At 41.2% G+C, this 16,585-nt stretch overlaps 1 protein-coding gene across 10 annotated transcripts in view; it reads left to right on the top strand.

Annotated features, from left to right (window-relative positions):
* Positions 1-16,585, top strand: part of UPP1 (uridine phosphorylase 1) — a 36,864-nt gene that overhangs the window by 6,323 nt on the left and 13,956 nt on the right. For 5 of the 10 annotated variants that reach the window (XM_037837204.1, XM_037837197.1, XM_037837199.1 and 2 more), the window contains exon 2: positions 6,086-6,154. In XM_037837204.1, coding sequence (XP_037693132.1) covers positions 6,108-6,154 — 47 coding nt within the window. In that variant the 5' untranslated portion in view covers positions 6,086-6,107. Of the gene's footprint in view, positions 1-2,538; positions 2,577-5,436; positions 5,574-5,828; positions 5,909-6,085; positions 6,155-16,585 lie in introns of those variants that run through there. The other 5 variants (XM_037837194.1, XM_037837202.1, XM_037837200.1 and 2 more) reach the window with 5 other exon arrangements.

Here is a 16,585-nt window from a genome sequence, read left to right as displayed (position 1 = left end):
TGGCACAAAGACCTACCCTGAATGGATAATGCCACCCCTCCATGGATATGATCTAATCAAAATGGCTCACCTACAGTTGGGTGAGTCATATCTCCATGGAAATAAGGTCATGTCCTAATCAACAAGATTAATAAGTCTGCCCCCTCATGATTGCATTAAAGAACGTGGCTTTTCTGGGAGACATAATAGATCCAGCACAATAAGAAAATCGATTACTGTAATACACCATATTGACATATCAATGGAGAGAAACCATGTGATCATATCAATTGACACAGAAAAGGCATTTGATAGCATCCAGCACCTTTCTTGATAAAAACACTTAGAAAGATAGGAATTGAAGGAAACTTCCTCAACATGATAAAGAGCATATATGAAAAACCCACAGCTAACATTAAACTAAATGGTAGAGACCAGCTTTCCTTCTAAGATTTGTCACCGCTATTATCCAACATTGTGCTCAAGTTCTAGCTAGAGCAGTTGGGCAAGAAAAAGAGATAAACGGCATCCAAATTGGAAAGGAAGAAGCAAAACTTTCACTATTTGCAGGTGATATGACCCTATATTTAGAAAGTGCTGAAAAATCTACTAGAAAGCTACTGGAGCTAATAAACAAGTTCAACAAAGTGACAGGATACAAGATCAACATGCAAGATAGTTTCTATACACTAATAATGAGCTATCTGAGGAGGAAATCAAGAAAAAAATTCCATTCACAATAGCAGCTAAAAGAATCAAATATCTAGGAATAAACTTAACCAAGGATGTAAAGGACTTGTGCACAGAACACTACAAAACTTTGTTAAAAGAAATCAAAGAAGACCTAAATTAGTGGAAGGACATTCTTTGTTCATGAGTTGGGAGGCTAAATGTCAATAAGATGTCAATTCTACCCAAATTGATTTACAAATTCATTGTAATCCCAATCAAAATCTAACATTCTACTTTGCAGAAATGGAAAAGCCAATTATCAAATTCATTTAGAAGGGGCCCTGGAGAGCCAAAAAATCTTGAAAAAGAATGAAGTTGTAGGACTCATACTTCTTGACTTTAGAGCATATTACAAAGCCACAGTGGTCAAAACAGCATGGTACTGGCATAAAGATAGACATATTGATCAATGGAATTGAATTCAGAGTTCAAAAACAGACCTTCACAACTATGGTCAGTTGATTTTTTTCAAGGCTACCAAGTCCACTCAACTGGGACAGAACAGTCTCTTCAACAAATGGTGTTGGGAGAACTGGTTATCTACATCTAAAAGAATGAAGGAAGACCCCTATCTCACCTTATACAAAAATTAACTCAAAATGAATCAAAGACCTACGTATAAGTGCCAGTATCATAAAACACCTAGAAGAAAATGGAGGGAAGCTTCTTCAAGATCTTGTAGTAGGTGGTGGTTTCTTAAACCAAAAACCCAAAGCACAGCAATGAAAGAAAAAATAGAGAAATGGGACTTTCTGAAAATTGAATACTTTTGTGCTTCAAAGAACTGTCAAGAAGGTGAAAAGGCAGCCTACTTAGTGGGAGAAAATATGTATAAACCCAAAATAATTGAAAGCAGTATTTGAACAGATATCTGCACACCAATGTACATAGCAGCACTACTTACAATTGCCAAAAGGTGGAAGCAACCCAAATATCCATTCAACCAATGCATGGATGAACAAAATGTGGTATGTACATATGATGAAATGTTATTCAGCCGTAAGAACGAATGAAGTCCTGTTGCATATGACAACATGGATGAAGCTGGAGGACATTATGTTGAGTGAAATAAACCAGATGCAAAAGGACAGCTGTGGTATGATCTCACTAATATGAACTGAATATAATGGGCAAACACATGGAGTTAATATCTAGAATATAGGTTACCAGAAGATAGAATGAGGTTAGAAAATGGGGTACTGATGCTTAATTTATGCAGAATTTTTAAATAAGTTTGGTTGTGCATGTTTGGAAGTAGATAGAGGTGATGGTAGCACATTATCATGTGTGTAAATAATAGAGCTGAATCGTATATGTGGTAATGTTTGAAAGGGGAAGTTTTGGATTGTGACTATCACTGGAAGGAAAGTGTGCTGGTTTGTGTATATTATGTCCCCCAGAAAAAGCCATACTCTTTAATGCAGTCTTGTGGGGGCAGATGAATTAATCTTCTTGATTAGGGTGTGACCTCTTGATTGAATGTTTCCATGGAGATTTGACCCTGCCCATTCAGGGTAAGTCTTGGTTAATTCACTGGACTAGTTAAGAGAGCTCCAGCCTCAGACTCTTGATGATGCTTTTGAAATGCTAGCCTGGAGTTTACTCTGGAGAAGCTAAGAGGACAGAACACCCCAAGGGCAGCTGAGGGAGACTTTTGGAGAGATTCTTGGGAGCTGATGCTTACAGATGCTTGGAGACACAGACAGAAGGATGCTTGGAGATGCTAAGCTAAGAGAAACCCAGAGACATTTTGGAGAAAGCCATTTTGAAACGCAACTCGGGAGCAAAGAACTAGCAGATGCCAGCCACCTGCCTTCCCAGCTGACAGAGGAGTTCTGGACACCATTGAGTGTTTTTCAATGAAGGTATCCTCTTGATGTCTTAGTTTGGACACTTTTAAGGCTTTAGGGCTTTAAATTTGTAACTGAATAACCCCCCTTTATAAAAGCCAATATATTTCTAGTATTTTGCATAACGGCAGCATTAGCAAACCGGAACAGAAAGCTAGAGGATGAAACAAGGGATTGTATCACATAGTGAACCCTGTTGTGGATGATGACTGTGGTTAGTTAGTAGTAGTAGAAGGCTTCTTCTATGCAATAGAACAAATGTATGTCACAGACACAAGATGTTAATAATAGAGTGGCATATGGGAAAAAATGCACCTAATGCAAACTATGGACTACAAGTTAATAATACCTTATTGTTCTTCCATCAGTTGTAGCAAAGATACTACACAGAAGCTAAGTGTCAATAACAGGGGGGCACAAGGGGCATGTGGTTTTTCTTTTTAGGAGCTATGAGATTGTGGTGATGAAATCACAGCTCTGTGATTATACTGAGAGCCATTTGACTATACACTTTGGATAGATTGCACGGTGTGTGAATAAAACTGTGTTACAAAAAAGCAATTACAGGCATATTTCCCCAGATTCTATAAACAATTTCTCCTAGATTAAAAAAAAAAAAAATGCAAAGTTAAAGTGAGTAAAAAGTAATGCTTGAAAATCTCCATCACCCTGTCCTTAATTTGTAAAAAGCCAGCCCTCATTACCAAAGGCATTTTCTTCCATGGATGAAAAAGGGGTGCAGGAAGGCCTTTTGTCTGATACCTTAAGTTGTGACCTGGAATTGAATTTACCAGAGTTGACTCTGGGTCCATGAACTCCTCCCTTTCCTTTTTGGAACTAAGAGCTAGTGGGCCAAATTTTGCCTCATTGTTAAAGAGAACTCCAAGGCTCAAGGGACCTCATTTCCTGACTCCTTTGAAGTTTGAAAAAAAAATGTGGCTTTAGTTTATTGTTACTTAGGAGCTCCTTTTGAGATTCAGACATAGCCCTGAGTCCCTAAATTGCTCTTTGCTTGTTCTCACTTATCACCAGGGTCTCCTTTTATAAAGTGGTAAGTACTTTTCCACTCCACGACTCACCTGTGGGTCTCTGGGAAGAGAGAATCCACACAAGGGTGTCCAACCTCTGTCCCAGCTGGTCTAAGGGGAAACGGCCAGAAACTGGTGTTTTTCCCTTCCGTCCTCCCCTCTTTGTCCCCTTCAGAGGGTGGTGGGATGACCATACAGTTTATCCCTGATTGCTCTGAGAGTGAAAAGTGGGGCTCTGATAATTACACCAGGATGCCTCACTTGTACACACGTTCAAGCACACACGTTCCAGCACACACTTCCCTCCCTGCAAACGTCCTAAGTTGCTGGAACTGGGAAGTTCCTAAGTTGCTGAACGGTGCCATTGAGTGCAGGGAAGTTGGGGGATGAGTAAGCCCTTGGGAAGTTCACAGTCAGGAGAGGTGAACACACTAGTGCCCTGAGCAGCAGGAAGCAGGGAGCAGAGCTGTCCCGGGAGCAGTGACTCAGCCAGGAGGGTCCTCTGGGTCTGGGCAGCCAAGGGTGAGGACTGAGGGAGATGATTTCTCAGCCGATCCTGGCCTCCTGGTCTGGGTTTGTCTGATTCAGAGGAAAGAAAAGCAGCCAAGCCGGGAGGGAAAACACCCTGCCCCTGCAGGACCAGACAGGGCGTTTCCCCCAGGTGCCTTCCTTTTCTGTACACAGGGCTTGGATTCCCTCTGAGGAAGTTTCCAGGGGTGCACTGGGCATTCTCAGAGTCAGGACTCTGTGCTCCCAGAGGCTGCCCCATGGGATGTGGCCTCTGACTCCTGCCCAAGCTCCCTGGGGCTTCCACCTCTCCCTCCAGTTCTGCACCCACAAAGGGAAAAGTATGGCCTGGGGGGAGTGTCTGGAGAGGTTGCTATGAGCAAGTACTGCTCTTACAGTGCTTTGTCTGCCTGACAGAGGGCTGGACGATTTCCTGGGGAAGGGCAGGTAGGTGACCTAAGGAGGACTGTGGCTTGGCCAGGAAGGTGTATCTACAGGTAGAATATGCCTTCTCCAGGTGGCAGTGACATGGTGATGACATGGCTGGGTGGCACGGTTCCCAGAGTGAACCCTGGGCCGTCTGTCCACCGGGGCTGTCGGTGGTGCAGGGAGCCGTCAGGGACTGTTTCCTGGAAGCTGTGCTGCTGCAAAGCCCAGCAGTCTGCATAAATCTCCTTAACAGGTGCTCTAGCAGGAACCAAATGATGACCAGAAGTCTGTGGCTTAGGATCCTTCCACAAAGAGTTATGTGGGAAGCCCTGCCCTTATCACCCTCCAACTCCTAGCCCCTCTCCTCCATATGCATGCAGGGAAAGATGGCCTTGGACTGACCTGGTCCCTTCCATAAATAGTCCTTTTTTGCCCTCTGCTTGACTTTCATTCCCCGTGGTGATACAGGGTGAGGGGTGAAACCTCGTTGAAAACTCATTCCTTTCCGTAGCTCCCCATTGGCTGCGCTGTAATGGACTGGCATTGTCAAAGAAGCATTTATAGATGCAAGGGGGGAACAAAAAGCCATGGGCAGATAAGGCACAATTGCAGTAAACTCTGCTCTAGAACCAGCTACTGTACTTTCCTCTGGCCTTGAACATTTACTGACTGTTAATTTCAGGATGTTAACTATGGTAAGAGATTTATAAATCCTTTTCTTCAAGAGAGGACTTCTGGTTTTAGCTGGTGGGACTCTTAAGTTTTTTTGATAAGCAATTGGTGAGATAGAAGGCTGCAAATCATGTGGTAGAAATCATAATATCGGAGCCAGGGGAATGTGGCTCAAAGTCCCATAATTCTACTGCTTGTCTTTATGACTCTTGGATAATTACTTATTTCCATCCTGCAAGGCTGCTGAGGGAACTGGGGAGGCTGGCAAGTGTGAAGCTTTCAGGGATGCTTTGCTTTATTGTTTGAAATGTGAGCCCTCCCTTCTCCTAAGTGCTCTGAAGAAATTGCCCTTCTCCACACAAAGAAATGGTTTTAGGTAGGTTTGCTGATTACTGAGTCTCCACAAAAACCTAACTGTGCCATTACGGTAGATGTAGTTTTATCTGTTATTAGGCTTTGGTTTGGTGGCCTGGGCTGTGGGCTGATTTATCAGCATCAGGGCCTTCTCTTCCTTCCATGATGAGGTTTCAGAGCCACTCCCCAGGGGCTGGGGCCTTTCTGGAAATCAGAAAGAGAATAGTTAATGTTCTAGAAGGGTGGGGCCGAGAGGTGTGGTTTGTTGGGTAAATAAAAGGTCACTCTTGCCATGCTGAGAAATCAGGAAGTGGAGACGAGTTTTCTACACAAGTTTGAGGAGCCAGGTTCATTTTGGTTTGGGCGTATTTTTTGCTACCTCCTCTCTGAAATTAGCAACCCTCTAAACATGACATAAATGTGTAAAGAATGCCATGTGCCTTTTCACCTGTTAGTGTGGCCTGGCTGGCTATTGGTGTGACCCTGCTCCTTTTAAGTGGATTTATTCCATTCCATGTTCTGTGTTTTCCTTAGGGTCCCACTTCAGCTGAGAGGAATGGCCGCTTCAGGAGCAAAAACAGAGGAATCGGAAAATCACCACAGGTAAGGCTCTACTGCATGCCGGGGTGGCTTCTATTTATGTGTTTACTTTGCACCAAGCATTTTTCCAAGGACTTGACATGTGGTAACGCATTTGGTTCTCAGGATAGAGGTTGCGGCCCTCTGGAAGGGATGTACGATTTGGCTCAGCTAGTAAATCAGATGGTTAATGGCACTGTTGTCTGGTGCCGGCATCTTAGCTCTTCACTGTGATGCTAATTCATCTTTCAGGAAACCAGGCAGCTCAGCGTTCAACTCTGGGTCCAGTGGGGCTTTATTTTCTTCACAGCCACTCTTCTTAAATATTGTCCCTTGCCTACCTCCTAGCTCTTTTTTGGTTGTGGATCTTTCCCTTATTTCTTTGCAGTTCTCTGTAATTCCAGTTGGTCCTTCCCGCGATCCCCTTTTATGCATGGGCATTGATAGACAAAGAAGGATTTCTTGTCTTAATCCTGATTCTTACATGGGCTTTCTTTTGAATCCACTAATTTTTCCAATTCATTGTAAATGCTAGGCCTAAGACACCACCCAGTTGTCCGCCCATCCCTGCCGGGGTTTCCTGGGAGCTCCTTCTGTCCAGATTCAGTCTTGATTGCCCCTGACCTTGATAATACAGGTGTTGCCATGAGCCTCTGGGAGGGAGCCCTTGATTTGCCTCCCTGATGCTTCCTGATCTATCTCTCTTGCTCCTTTGTTCCTTTTCTTTTAAGAAATTGCTCAGGAACTTCTCTGTGACCTCTCTGAGACCCCCTTGAACTCTCATATAGTCGTCACTTGTCCAGGTCACAATTCCACCCAGATGCCCCCCTATCTTCTTTCTTTCCTGTAGTTTCTGATGCCCACACTATAGCATTCCTGGTGCCTTTGGACTTGATCTGTGTAGATAACAGAGGTAACTTTTTAATTGAACTATTAGCATCCCTGGTGCTGCAGTTTCTGCAGCTCCTCCCTATCTCCCATCCCTGCTCCCAGAATGGGGCTGGCTAGGTTGTGGCGGAGAAGCAGTGGGAGGCTGGGGTGAGGGAAGGCTAGAAGGGAGGGCTGGGGCGTGCAGTGCTGTGGGATGCAGCTAAAGGCTGGGGGAGTTAGTCCTTCCTTGTGCTTAGTCATTCTTTTAGTCATTCTGTTGCAGACTGTTCACTTGCCACATTCTGTCCTTGGAGAGGTAGGTAGTACAGTGGTTAGAACACTCAGGTCCAACATCGGCCTCGTAACTGCAGATGTGACCTTGACCCTTGAAAACGGCGGTGATAATAGTAGGGTCCAGTTGATGTGTTTCTTGTAAGCATTGAATGGAGTGATATGCACTAGCTGCTAATAATATAATTTCTATGGCAAAGTCAAATGCTTTACTTGAGTGGAAGTGTATCTCACTCAATTTTTATGCCCAGCCCAAGACTTGGCACTTGCGTGGTGCTCTCTGTTGGATTCTGTTGATGTGTTCCCCATCTCTCCCACCCCTTCCTCACTGTCTCCCCCTCATATTCTGTTATAAACCTCCACCTCTCTGTGAGTCCCTCCCTTAAGACATATGGACCAGTTTATATAGCATTTGCAGTGTTTTCTTTCCCCTGTGAGAAATTCCTGGAATCAGAAGCTAGCTTTCATTCATTTTACATTGCTTTAACATAGTAGGTGCTCAATGAATAGGTGTTAAATGGATAAAAATAACAGAATAAAGCAGGATGAAAGTCACTTGAAATTGTGTTGTAGACTAGAGGAATATTTTTGCAAGTAATAGGCCATTTGAACAAAATGCTTCCATGTATATTTCCTAAGAACAATATTCACTTATGTAACCATATGAGGTACAGTCACTGAGTTTAAGAAATTTAACATTGAAATAAAGCTTACAGTCTGTATTTCAATTTTCCCAATAATATCCTTTTGGGCATTTTCCTGAGTAAATATGTCTTTGACTTGTTACTTTAAAGTTCCTTTAAAAAACTAGAGCATACTCCAGGTCATTATGGTATGTGTCGATTCATTTATTTTTAAAATTACTCCTGTTCCTTACAATTATACCCCATTTCCTTTTCTTCCTCTTTCTGGAATCAAGGAGAAAGAGCTTTTCTATTTTGAAATATGTGACACAGTTGTCTTAATCACATCCTGTTTTGTCATTGTTGGTGCTGGCCCATTGGTCCTTCTATTTTGTTTTCTTGTGTATTTATAACATCCTGAGGGAGAACGGGCCTCATAATTACATTAAAAAGAATTGTCACTAACGGCACTTAAAATGCCGGGTCTTTGTTATGATTGTTGGCATTTCAGATTGGCCTGGAGATCAAAAGCCTTTCTGGGACAGTGTAGAGATTCTCCCGACTAAACACATTATTGGAGTTGGTCCCTTTAAAAATGCCTCCCTCCTTTTGTCCCCCATTCCCTTACCCCTCTCCCAGGGGAATCAAATTAAATATGACTCTGGAGAGCGGTGCAGCCCAGTCGGGAGGATGTGGGGCTCAGGCGGGCAGGTGGCTCGGGGCCTCAGGAGGGGCACGTGACCTTCCTGGGCAGATTCCCACCGCTCAGGTTCAGGGGTGTGTATGAGCATCATGCAGGCCCTGCATGCAGCTGGCACTCCGTAAATGACACGAGTGACTCTGCTTCTATGGTTCCTCCTTCATTTCCCCTTCATCTCGTCCCCTCTCTGTCTTTTATCAGTCTGTGCCAGTAATACTTCATCTAAACAGCATTCTCTCATTCTTGTCAGTGAACGTAATTAACAGCACTGAATTATATATTTGACTGTAGTTAAATGGGGGTGGGGGGATTTAGGTGTTATGTTTGTTACTAGAATAGAAAAAAATTGAAAAAAAGAATCCATGAAACAGCATGTTCCGGTTTGCTAATGCTGCCTTTTCAAGGCAAAACACCAGAGATGGATTGGCTTTTATAAAGGGGGTTTATTTGGTTACAAAGTTACAGTCCTAAGGCCATAAAGTGTCCGAGGTAACACAACAGCATTTGGGTACCTTCACTGGAGGATGGCCAATGGTGTCTGGAAAACCTCTGTTAGCTGGGAAGGCATATGGCTGGCATCTACTCCAAAGTTCTGGTTTCAAAATGACTTTCTCCCAGGATGTTCCTCTCTCGGCTTCAGCTCCTCCAAAATGTCACTCTCAGTTGTTCTTGGGGCGTTTGTCCTCTCTTAGTTTCTCCGGAGCAAAAGTCTGCTTTCAAAGGCCGTCTTCAAAATGTTGCTCTGTAAACTGCAGATCCTCTCTCAGCTCCTGTGCGTTCTTCAAAATGTCCTTCTTGGCTGTAGCAAGCTTGCTGCTTCTGTCTGAGCTTATATAGTGCTCCAGTAAACCAATCAAGGCCCACACTGAATGGGCAGGGCCACAGCTCCATGGAAACTATCCAATCAGAGTCATCACCCACAGTTGGGTGGGGCGCATCTCCATGGAAACACTCAAAGAATTACAATCTAATCAACACTAATACGTTTGCCCCCACAAGATTGCATCAAAGATAATGGCGTTTTGGGGGACATGATGTATACAAACTGGCACACTGCACTATACACACAGTGAACCCTAAGTTAAACCATGGACTCTAGTTAATAGCATAATTATAAAAATGTGCTTTCATCAATTGTAACAAAGGTATCACCTCTATGCAAGGTGTTAATGATAGGGTTGTGTATGGGAATCCTATATTTTATTAATGGTTGTTCTGTTAACACACAACTTCTCTAATTAAAACAAACAAGACGAAAACAAACAAACAAACAAAAAACACCTTGTCAGTTTTGCATGTAGTAAAAGGGGATCCAAACCATCAGATGAAAAGATAGCTTGTCCATGAAACAGCTCACCAGCACTGCTCCCCGCCCCCCCCTACTCTTTTATCTTTTCCATATCAGTCTTTTAAAATGTTTGGGTGTGAGCTAATTTGACCCCTACCCTAGAGGAATAGGGAGGAGGGGAAATTAGAGACAGACTAGATGGAAAGAAGCAATTGGATGTAGGGAACGTGAGAAGAAGGAGCCATCTGGAGCCCTGGTGTCTGCTGTTGATGCTAAATGCCAGATAAGGGCAGGAAAGCGCTGTTTCCACTTTGCTTTGTCTCTGCTGTGCGTTGTGAGGATTCACAGAGAAATTAGACATGGCCATTGCCTCCAGGAGTTTTTGTTACTGGAGATGATAATCGTTATATTAATTATATAATTATATACATTAAGTATATATGTAACATATAAATTATATAAATATACAAAATATATATGAATTGTGTAAATTATATAAATACATATATATAATAATAAAATACAGGTAAGGTTTAATGAGTATCATCCAGAAAGATGGAAAACAGGGCGAAATCTCTAAGGAAGAGAGCAGAGCAGAGGGCCGAGGGCAGAGTCCTGACATCTTGCTTAGGGGCAGGAGGAAACAGAAGAGGGCCTGCCTGGGGTCGGGAGAGTCACCTGGGCAGTGTTGCCAGGGAAGACAGGGTTTCAAGAACAGTTAAAGCTAGTTAGGAATCGGTTGTGATGATGAATGCACAGTCACGTGATGATATTGTGAGCCATTGTTTGTATACTTCAGATGGATTGTATGGTATGTGAATACCTCAATAAAACTGAGTAAATGAAACAAAACAAAACAAAACAAAGCTAGTTAGTAATTCTTGGTGTTCCAGAAAGATCCAGGAAAACAAGATCTAAGAAATGAAACATTGAGTCATTGGTGACATTGGAGAGGAAACTTTGCTACAGTTGGTTGGAGTGAATTATTGAGTGTAACTAGTGAGGAAATGAAGGCAGGAAGTTTCAACAGTCTTAGCTGTGTCCTTAGCAGGCCATTTGATGCCTAACAGTGTTCATTCTCAGGAATTTGAAGGCAAGTTGAAGGATGGCTTGGATGTCTCTTCGGGTGTATGTAATTATTTTATTTTCTAAAAAGTTCATGGTCAGCAGCCTAGGCTAATCATTCGATGCACAGAATGTCTTTGAAACCATCTGGTGATGTGTCACACAGGGTCCTCCTGTCCATGTCTTAGTTGTGGCTTTTAGCTTTGTCCTTCACCATTATTTCCTTCTACAGCCTCTCCCTGGGCCCTCACGTTTTCTCCTGTTTGATTTTCACACTAGCAATGACACTGGCTTATGTGCTAGGCTTCAGATCCAAATATAACTGCCCTTTAGACATCTCTATACTTCAGTGTGTTCAGAAGTGAGTGCACAATCTTACCACCTAGCTTTACTCTCTACCAGGTGGATTCCCTAACTTCATTGGTGGTGCCACCATTATGAAAGGTAGAAATTTTGGACTCATTCTAGACTCACGTAATCTATCAGACCTTTGATTCCAGTTGATTTTTATTTCCTTAAATATTCCTTTCCATTTACTCCCATTGCATTTGTTCAAGGCCCCTGCCCGCTTGCTCTAGAACTTGTGCTGGACACTTCTGGGTTTTCCGCCCTGAGCTTACCCGCCCCTCAGTTTTTCATTGGCGTTCCTGAAAGAGCTATTCCCAAAGTGCCCATCTGCTCTTCTGTATAAATTTTCTGCTTTTTTTTTTTTTAATTCATTTTATTGAGATATATTCACATACTATGCAGTCATACAAAACAAATCGTACATTCGATTGTTCACAGTACCATCACATAGTTGTGCATTTATCCCCAAAATCAATCCCTGACATCTTCATTACCACACACACAAAAATAACAAGAATAATAATTAAAGTGAAGACGGGCAATTAAAGTAAAAGAAGAACACTGGGTGCCTTTGTTTGTTTTTTCCTTCCCCCATTTTTCTACTCATCCATCCATAAACTAGACAAAGGGGAGTGTGGTCCATATGGCTTTCCCAGTCACATTGTCACCCCTCATAAGCTACATTTTTATACAATCGTCTTCAAGATTCATGGGTTCTGGGTTGTAGTTTGATAGTTTCAGGTATTTACTGCTAGCTATTCCAAGTCATTAGACCCTAAAAAGGGTTGTCTAAAGTGTGCGTAAGAGTGCCCACCAGAGTGACCTCTCAGTTCCTTTTGGAATCTCTCTGCCACTGAAGCTTATTTCATTTCCTTTCACTTCCCCCTTTTGGTCAAGTAGATGTGCTCCATCCCATGTTGCCGGGTCTATGTTCCTCCCTGGGAGTCATATTCCACGTTGCCAGGGAGATTCACTCCCCTGGGTGTCTGATCCCACGTAGGGGGGAGGGCAGTGATTTCACCTTTCAAGTTGGCTTAGCTAGAGAGAGAGGGCCACATCTGAGCAACAAAGAGGCATTCGGGAGGAGGCTCTTAGGCACAATTATAGGGAGGCCTAGCCTCTCCTTTGCAGCAACAGTCTTCCCAAGGGCAAGTCCTGTGGTAGAGGGCTCAACCCATCAAACCACCAGTCCCCTATGTCTGTGAGCACATCAGAAACCATCGAGGTGGGGAAGCCCAATACCCCTGCATTCTCCACCAGCTCCTCAAGGGGGCGCTGCATATTATTTTTCCTTGTTTTTTTTTTTAACTCTTTTTTTAAATCAACTGTATAAAAAATAAAAAAATTTAAAAAAATTAAAAAAAACATACAATAAAAGAACATTTCAAACAGACCATAACAAGGGAGTAAGAAAAAGACATAACCGAAGATAACTACTTTACTTCCAACATGTTCCTACTCTACCCCAAGAAAGTAACTTAATATAGCAACATTTCTGTGAACTTGTTCCTACTATACCCATCAGAAATTAACAGACCATAGTCATTCCTGGGCATTCCCAGAATGTTAAATTTACCAATGATAGCTTATCTGTTCTTATTGGATTATCGTTCCCGCTTCCTTAATCGCTCTCTATCACTAGTTCCCCTACATTCTACACTATAAACCATTCGTTTTACATTTTTCAATGTTCACATTAGTGGTAGCATATAATATTTCTCTTTTTGTGCCTGGCTTATTTCGCTCAGCATTATGTCTTCAGGGTTCATCCATGTTGTCATATGTTTCACGACATTGTTCCTTCTTACTGCTGCATAGTATTCCATCGTGTGTATATACCACATTTTATTTATCCACTCATCGGTTGAAGGACATTTGGGTTGTTTCCATCTCTTGGCAATTGTGAATAATGCTGCTATGAACATTGGCGTGCAGATATCTGTTCGTGTCACTGCTTTTCAATCTTCTGGGTATATACCGAGAAGTGCAATCGCTGGATCGAATGGTAACTCTATATCCAGTTTTCTAAGGAACTGCCAGACTGACTTCCAGAGTGGCTGAACCATTATACAGTCCCACCAACAATGAATAAGAGTTCCAGTTTCTCCACATCCCCTCCAGCATTTGCAGTTTCCTGTTTGTTTAATGGCAGCCATTCTAATTGGTGTGAGATAGTATATCACTCTGGTCTTAATTTGCATCTCTCTAATAGCTAGGGAAACTGAACATTTTTTCATGTGTTTCTTGGCCATTTGTATTTCCTCTTCAGGGAACTGTCTTTTCATATCTTTTGCCCATTTTATGATTGGGCTGTCTGTACTATCATCACTGAGTTGTAGGATTTCTTAATATGTGTAAGATATCAGTCTTTTGTCAGATAAATGGTTTCCAAAAATTTTTTCCTGTTGAGTTGGCTGCCTCTTTACCTTTTTGACAAATTCCTTTGAGGTACAGAAACTTCTAAGCTTGAGGAGTTTCAATTTATCTATTTTTTCTTTCTTTGCTTGTGCTTTGGGTGTAAAGTCTAGGAAGTGGCTGCCTAATACAAGGTCTTGAAGATGTTTCCCTACACTATCTTCTAGGAGTTTTATGGTACTTTCTTTTATATTGAGATCTTTGATCCATTTCGAGTTAATTTTTGTGTAGGGTGTGAGGTAGGGGTCCTCTTTCATTCTTTTTGATATGGCTATCCAACTCTCCCAGCCCCGTTTGTTGAAAAGACTGTTATGACCCAGTTCAGTGACTTTGGGGGCCTTATCAAAGATCAGTCGGTCATAGATTTGGGGGTCTATCTCTGAATTCTCAATTCGATTCCATTGATCTATATGTCTATCTTTGTGCCAGTACCATGGTGTTTTGACAACTGTGGCTTTATAATAAGCTTCAAAGTCAGGGAGTGTAAGTCCTCCCACTTCATTTTTCTTTTTTAGAGTGTCTTTAGCAAGTCGAGGCATCTTCCCTTTCCAAATAAATTTGATTACTAACTTTTCCAAGTCTGCAAAGTAGGTTGTTGGAATTTTGATTGGGATTGCATTGAATCTGTAGATGAGTTTGGGTAGAATTGAAATCTTAATGACATTTAGCCTTCCTATCCATGAACATGGAATGTTTTTCCATCTTTTAAGGTCCCCTTCTCTTTCTTTTAGTAGAGTTATGTAGTTTTCTTTGTATAGGTCTTTTACATCTTTGGTTAAATTTATTCCTAGCTACTTGATTTTTTTAGTTGCTATTGAAAATGTTATCTTTTTCTCTAGTGTCTCTTCAGTTTGTTCATTTCTAGCATATAGAAACGTTACTGACTTCTGTGCATTAATCTTGTATCCCACTACTTTGCTGAATTTGTTTATTAGTTCTAGTAGCTGTATCATTGATTTCTCAGGGTTTTCCAGATATAAGATCATATCATCTGCAAACAATGACAATTTTACTTCTTCCTTTCCAATTTGGATGCATTTTATTTCTTTGTCTTGCCGGATTGCCCTGGCTAGCACTTCCAGCACAATGTTGAATAACAGTGGTGACAGTGGGCATCCTTGTCTTGTTCCTGATCTTAGAGGGAAGGCTTTCAGTCTCTCTCCATTGAGTACTATGCTGGCCGTGGGATTTTCATATATGCTCTTTATCATATTGAGGAAGTTTCCTTCAATTCCTACATTTTGAAATTTTTTTTATCAAGAAGGGATGTTGGATTTTGTCGAATGCTTTTTCAGCATCTATTGAGATGATCATTTGATCTTTCTCTTTTGATTTGTTAATGTGTTGTAATACATTGATTGATTTTCTTATGTTGAACTATCCTTGCATGCTTGGAATGAACCCCACTTGGTCATGGTGTATGATTTTTTTAATGTGTCTTTGGATTTGATTTGCAAGTATTTTGTTGAGTATTTTTGCATCTATATTCGTTAGGGAGATAGGCCAGTAGTTTTCCTTTTTTGTAGCATCTTTGCCTGGTTTTGGTATTAGATTGATGTTAGCTTCATAAAATGAGTTAGGTAGTGTTCTATTTTCTTCGACGTTTTGAAAGAGTTTAAGTATGATTGGTGTCAGTTCTTTTTGGAAAGTTTGATAGAATTCCCCTGTGAAGCCATCTGGCCCTGGGCATTTATTTGTGGGAAACTTTTTGATGACTGACTGGATCTCTTTGCTTGTGATTGGTTGGTTGAGGTCTTCTGTTTCTTCTCTGGTCAGTCTAGGTTATTCATATGTTTCCAGGAAATTGTCCATTTCCTCTACATTATCCAGTTTGTTGCCATATAGTTGTTCATAGTTTCGTCTCTGGTCAGTCTAGGTTATTCATATGTTTCCAGGAAATTGTCCATTTCCTCTACCTTATCCAGTTTGTTACCATATAGTTGTTCATAGTATCCTCTTATAATTTTTTTAATTTCTTCAGGATCCGCAGTAATGTCACCTTTCTCATTCATTATTTTGTTTATATGGGTCTTCTCTCTTTTTGATTTTGTCAGTCTAGCTAGGGGCTTGTCAGTCTTGTTGATCTTCTCAAAGAACCAACTTTTGGTGTTATTTATCCTCTCTATTATTGTTTTGTTCTCTGTGTCATTTATTTCTGCTTTAATTCTTGTTATTTCTTTTCTTCTACTTGGTTTAGGATTGGTTTGCTGTTCATTTTCTAGCTTCTTCAGTTGATCCATTAGTTTTTTGATTTTGGCTCTTTCTTCCTTTTTAATATGTGTGTTTAGTGCTATAAATTTCCCCCTCAGTACCGCTTTTGCTGCATCCCATAGGTTTTGGTATGTTGTGTTCTCATGTTCATTCATCTTTATATATTTAGCAGTTTCTCTTGCTATTTCTTCTTTAACCCACTGATTTTTAGAAGTGTGTTGTTTAACCTCCAGGTATTTGTGAATTTTCTAAGTCTCTGATGGTTATTGACTTCTAATTGTATTCCATTGTGGTCAGAGAATGTGCTTTGAATAATTTCAATTTTTTTAAAAATTTATTGAGGCTTCTTTTATGTCCCAGCATATGATCTATTCTGGAGAAAGTTCCGTGAGCACTAGAGAAGAATGTGTGTCCTGGTGATTTGGGATGTAATGTTCTATATATGTTTGTTAAATCCAATTCATTTATCAGATTGTTTAGGTTTTCAGTTTCCTTACTGGTCTTCTGTCTGTTTGATCTATCTATAGGAGAGAGTGACGTGTTGAAATCTCCAGCAATTATTGTGGAAACATCAATTGCATGTATTTTGTGACACCTTGATTGGGTGCATAAACATTTATGATTGTTATTTCTTCTTGTTGAAT

The sequence above is a fragment of the Choloepus didactylus genome, chromosome 5 (genome assembly GCF_015220235.1).
Source record: "Choloepus didactylus isolate mChoDid1 chromosome 5, mChoDid1.pri, whole genome shotgun sequence".
NCBI classification, from domain to species: domain Eukaryota; kingdom Metazoa; phylum Chordata; class Mammalia; order Pilosa; family Megalonychidae; genus Choloepus; species Choloepus didactylus.
Note: the sequence above shows the minus strand (reverse complement) of the source record. Positions and strands in the feature narration are given on the sequence as shown.